This window comes from Colossoma macropomum, unplaced genomic scaffold (genome assembly GCF_904425465.1).
Source record: "Colossoma macropomum unplaced genomic scaffold, Colossoma_macropomum, whole genome shotgun sequence".
NCBI lineage: Eukaryota > Metazoa > Chordata > Actinopteri > Characiformes > Serrasalmidae > Colossoma > Colossoma macropomum.
In genome coordinates this window covers 37,136,577-37,142,576 of record NW_023494788.1, presented here as the reverse complement: position 1 = coordinate 37,142,576, position 6,000 = coordinate 37,136,577, and the positions used below count along the sequence as shown (strand labels likewise).

The 6,000-nt window shown below is 37.5% G+C and overlaps 1 protein-coding gene across 3 annotated transcripts in view; it reads left to right on the top strand.

The window, feature by feature from the left end:
* The first annotated feature begins 350 nt into the window (after nucleotides 1-350).
* Nucleotides 351-6,000, top strand: part of rnf130 (ring finger protein 130) — an 81,120-nt gene continuing 75,470 nt past the window's right edge. For 2 of the 3 annotated variants that reach the window (XM_036569294.1, XM_036569292.1), the window contains exons 1-2: nucleotides 351-518; nucleotides 3,852-4,161. In XM_036569294.1, coding sequence (XP_036425187.1) covers nucleotides 3,924-4,161 — 238 coding nt within the window. In that variant the 5' untranslated portion in view covers nucleotides 351-518; nucleotides 3,852-3,923. Of the gene's footprint in view, nucleotides 519-733; nucleotides 851-3,851; nucleotides 4,162-6,000 lie in introns of those variants that run through there. The other variant, XM_036569293.1, reaches the window with a different exon arrangement.

Sequence of the window (6,000 nt, the reverse complement as noted above, 5' to 3'; positions counted from 1 at the left end):
GGTCCATGGGGGTCCTGACCACTGAAGAACACGATAAAAGGGGGCTAACAAAGTATGCAGAGAAACAGATGGACTACAGTCTGTAATTGTAGAACTACAAAGTGCACCTATATAGTAAGCGGAGCAGAAAAAATGGACAATGAGCGTAGAAACAAGGAGGTGGTCATAATGTTATGCCTGATCGGTATATATATATATATATATATATATATATATATATATATATATATATATATATATATATATGTAAATGGGATGTATGTGTGTATCTCTGCCGCTAGTGGGCGCTGTCTCGCTCGGCCTGTTTCTTTTTTTATTGCAGAAGGAGGAAGAGACTCTGAGCACATCCTCCCCTCACACACATACACACACAGCCTCACAGCGCGCGAGAGAGACAGAGACAGAGAGCGCGTATGTGTGTGCGCTCGCGGTAAACGGGCCGCGGCTTCGCTCGGACATCACACGCGCGCGCAGAAAGAGGAGCGGCGCGTGGATGTTAGCGTTTCCCTCCAGAGCAGGTGAGACAGAAAGATACAATATAACATACACAGACACACTGAGAGAACAGGGTGTGTGCACGCGCGCCAAGACAGCCAGAACGAGAGACAGGACTGTATGCGCGCGCTCGTGTGTGTATGCAGATGTATGCGAGCGCATTCATATATGCACGACGTCCGTGTGTGGGTGCATATATGGCTGCGTTATGTGTATGTGTATGCGCGCGTGCATGCGACGTAGGTGTATGTGCGCGCGCGTGATTGTGTGTGCATGCACGGTATTTGACACGTAAAATAGCGTTAAGAGCGAACAGACGGAGCGCCTGGCCGCCTCTCACTCACCTCGTCGTTAGGTGATTATGTCCGTTATTTATTTATTTATTTATTTATTTATTTATTTATTTGCTAACAGACAATATGCTTCTTTATCATTTCTGAAGTAGTGTCACAGCACAGTGTTCACACTGTATGGCCTGTTATGCTTCTTTAGCAGTTCATTTTCGTCTCCTCTCTTCCTTCAAGGGACTGTTTATTGTTTATTTTTTATATTGTCTTTTTTTTTTCTAGTGGAATGTGTAAAATGCTTTGATCTGAAGGTTGCAGTTCAGCTGCATCTATTGTGGACTGTTAGAATCAGTTATAACTGCATGTAATGATGTGTACTGAAGTGTACGCTCTATTTGACCCTAATAACATTCATAAATGTTGATATTAAATTAAACAAATTTTATTGTCTTCTGTGTAAATAGTTTTATTCAGGAGTAGACAGATGGCCACGCAGGCCACCATGGAAACTTGTGACCAAAATTACAATTTTGTAGTCAGAATTGTAGAAATATTTTCTCGATTCAGGAGAAGGTGTCCCACCCACTTCTTGAAAGTGTGCTTCAGTAGTGACCGGTACAACGGCTGAAATCAAAATTTTCTAGTTCTGTCGTTACTGTTACATCCGTATGCAAATTAATGCAGATAACGTGACGTACAAACAGAACAAAACACACTGATTCCCTCACCTCTCACACAGTGAGCTGCAGGCTGAGGTCAGTTAGTCCAGTTTATTACCGAAGGAGTGACATCGGATTGTAAGGAGTTAATGAGTTAACTGGGGAAAAGAGAGTGGAAGGAAAAGCCAGTCTCTTAGGGTAGTCGTTAGCTATTAGCCTAGCACGGAGACTAGCTGGCTGTCCATGTGCAGCACTCCTCGCTCTGCCAGCTGCTTCAGGAAATGCTGCTCTGCAGCTTCTCAGCTAAAACTGATAGTGTGAATGGCTATAATATTTACTAAATTCCAGTGGCATCTTATAGATTAAAGTGTGAGAGATGCTCGTATGAGACAAATAACTTTCAGATGTAAAAGAACATTTATTACCATTTAGAGAAGGAGCGGTGGGCTTTACGTACACTCTCCTTTAACTTGTTAGGGATGAAGCAGTGCTGATATCTGCCTATATATTGTTCATTTCTATTTTCACTATTTTGCCCAATAAAAATATTTTAGATTCACTTCAGTTGTTAAATGTGATTGCTTTTAAAATTGAAGGGACATTCAGAATAATATGCCACTGTTAATCTACAAAAATCAGAAATGTTTTATAACATAAATACACTATACTGTGATATATACTAAAATAATCAGTAATCTTAATTATACTGTGATATAAATTTTTGCCCATACTGCCCACTACAAGTATGCGCAGTAGTTTTTGGGGGGTTGCAGGATGGTTCTCAGAAAGCTACTGCTCATCTGTACAGTAAAACTGACATGTAAAGCATTAGATATCAGGTATATAGCAGCTAATTAAAGGTGAATGATGTGGCAGAAATATAATATCATTTATTTTTCAGGAACTTCTCACAGTCAACAATGTGTTACAGTATTTATTTTATCTGACGTGATAAGTTGGAACAGACAACAAAGAATACATTTTAAAAATACTTTCAGAAACTACTAATACTTTGATTTGTATTCAACATTTCACACACTGCTGCCCTTAATCCACTTTCACAGGACTAAATATGCTCCTTCTGTAATTAAACATGCAGTTTGTCAGCGTTCTTTAATATATATATATATATATATATATATATATATATATATATATATATATGTATGTATGTGTGTGTGTGTGTGTGTGTGTGTGTGTGTGTGTGTGTGTGTGTATATATATATATATATATATATATGCTGATTTTAAAATGGTTGTTTCATTACAAAAGGTGGATATTGTATAACACAAGTTATATAAAGTGAAATGTGTCAGGGGACAACAAGAAATGAGCAATGTGACCAATGTGACCTGGTTCTGTGTGTAAATAGCCTGTTTTCAAATCATTTAAATAATTTTCCATAATACTAAAAACAAAATATAACAAACTTGTCAAATTATGGTGCACTTTGAGATTTCATGACTGAATAGTTTCCTTAAGAATCTTAATGGAAATCAAATAATGGTGAAATTTGAGATTGTGTGATTCTTTGTATTGTTTTTCTAAAGAACTGTAAGCGAATCGAATCTGTCCAGTTTGAAATTTTGTGAATCATTGGATCGTTTACTGATTAATCGAGATTGAGTTGAATCAGAGAGATATAAGCTTTTGTCTGATACATTGGATCTTTTTCCTTTTCTTGAGGTAATCAAGCCGAATCTTGCGGTTTGAGATTTCATGATTAGTCGCTGATGAGTAACCAAATCGAATCATAGCAAAATATTATATTACTTGATGCACTGAACCTTTTCATGAAATCAAATCAAAGAAAAAGACAGTAAAAAATTGAGATGCATGGGTTCATTTCCTAAAGATATGCAATCAGACTGAAATATGGAGAATTATGAAATTTAACGAGGCATTGAATCATTTCCTTGATTAATTGTAGCCGAATGAGATCATGGTAAATACAAGGTTATGTTATACTTTGAATCCTTTCATGATGAAATGCACTGAAATCAAATAACATCAAATAACAGATAACATAACTAATATGTGATCATATGGTGCACTGCGTCATTTTTCGAATTAATTAATTGAATCGAATCTGCAGTTTGAAATTTCCTGCTGCGTTGACTCATTTAATAAAGAATCATAATTTAATTCAAAGGAAATGAGGTGAAATTTGAAAATTTATGATGTACTGAATCATTTCCTAAAGAAGCATATTTAAATTTATTGTGTAACATTTTCTGGTTTCATGGTGCATTGAATCGTTTTCTGATGACTCATAACTGAATCGAATCAAATTGCTGTGAGTTTCCTATTTTCCAGCTCTCATTTTTATACCAATTTTACCTTCCCACTTCCCCTTACCTTAAATATCTAATGTTTCTTTGATTGTTTGTTTGTGTGATTGTTTTATAGCTCTCCCAGTGGCTCGTGAGTGTTGGGCAGCATGAGACTCCTTGTGCTGCCGTGATCAGAGCCAGACGAGAGATGACCCACTCAGGCCTCTTCCTCTTCCTCCTCTGTGCGCTGCCGTGCGCCCTGACCGCCACGGACAAGAGTGTGGTCAGCAAAGAGGAATATTACAGTGCCACAGTGAACGCCACAGTGCTGGATAGCAGGGGCAACCCAAAGCGGCTGATATCCAAAGACGACGGCCGGTACGGGCAGAACTCGCCCAAAGCCGAGGCCAAAGGGATCGTGGTGGCGCCTGTAGCCGTCAACGGGGGTGAGTCTGTCAACTCTGTGATGGGAAACAGGGGGTTTGGAGTGATAGTTCGGGAAGAAGGCAGGGCCAACATCGCCTAAAATATGGGTTTAAGATGTGGCACATTAAAACCTGGAACATCTTAAGCAAGTCACGTGAACGTTCTTTAAGGCCTGGCAACCATTTATGAACTTCTTGAGTTAGGGGTGGGCGATGTGGCAAAATGATCATATCATGATACTTCAGTACCGTGATATGCATCACAATATTTAGTTTTTCTAAGATTTAATAAGAGGGATCAGACAAAACCTACTGTAGTAATAATAATAATAATAATAATAATAATAATAATAATTTTATTCATTGTTTTACAAACTACACTGCACTAAATCCAATTAAACAGGCCTAATAATCGATGTTATGAAACATGCAGTTGGTCAGTGGTACTGACGATATCCACAATACGCTCAGGAAAACTTATTGTGACAGTTTATCACAATAACTTTAGAATATCATCATGTTGCCTGAAGAACACAACATTTTTAAATATACGGTACTGTGCAAAAGTCTGAGATCATACTGAAAATCAGAGTTTTTTTATTTTAACTGGGAAATAAACAACAGAATTTTAGAATTTTATTAAATTTAAATATATGAGAGAATAAATATTCAGTATTCTTTACTATTTCTAGATCACCTTTCAAGGCAAAATTAAGTACACTTGTGAAATTGAGCATGCTGTGGCCTTTGGTACTAAAGGGTCAGATTGTTTTCAGTCTGGTCTCTTCCAGTGAGGCTCGTGTTCAGACTCTCGGGTGGGTTTGATCTGCTGGTCAGAGACTTTTACACAAGCTTGTAGAGTCCATGCAAGGACACGCCACCAAAAACTAAGAAATTCTGAAATGCATGGTAAGATTTCCGAGATTGTACTTTTCACTCAAATTGTTATGCTGATAATAGAGTTTCAAATGAAAAGAGGCATTTTCACCAGTGCTCTCTGACTTTTGAACCCCACTTTATCACTAAAATAGCCTCAAACAAACATATATACAATAAAACATAATAAGAATGTGTTGGTTCCTGATGTCTCGCTGCTCTCCAGCCAGCGCAAGGGTTTTCAGTTTCAGCTGATTTAATTTAATGAAGGATTAATTAGATAAAGCAGAGGGTAACTGTAAATACTGGACTTCCTCCAGGAGAGATTTGGAAATGGTTGAACATTTACATACAGAGCAATCAAAATGGATTGTTTATTTGTTTATTTGGATTTATTCTAATGTTTAAATACTAACTGCCCAGATAAACGGCTTTACATATTATTTTCTCAGATGGTCTGTGACTTTTGCACAGTAATGTACATAATTCTGTTCTGTTTGAGCTTAGGCTTAGGGTTTTAATCGTTATGAGTTATGCAATAGAGCTTTTTCAGTGCTGTGCTGTTCTCTAACCACACATAAACAAGGAAACGTATGGTTTTTACACTCTAGACCTGCTTAATGTGGTTTTCGACACTGCCTGGCATGCTGAAAATGGATGTAGGAGTTGGGGGCTGATGCCTAAACATTTATACACAATGTAAAATACACAAATTGGGACTAGATCTACTCATATTATCATTACAGTGAAATAAAACATTCATTTGTGGGTTACAAATGGAGTAAAATGAATAAAATGCAGATATTTAGCGCGTCAGCGTCACCTAAACATCCTGCTCTTCTGGAGTTCAATAAACACCTCGCCAAATATCAGTTTGAAATATTGGCCAAATCTAAACATCTGCCTGATGGTGATATGTTTTCAAAGCAAATATCTCCTGATACTAGTATGATTTCACTATCATCGTGCATCCTAGCTAAACCA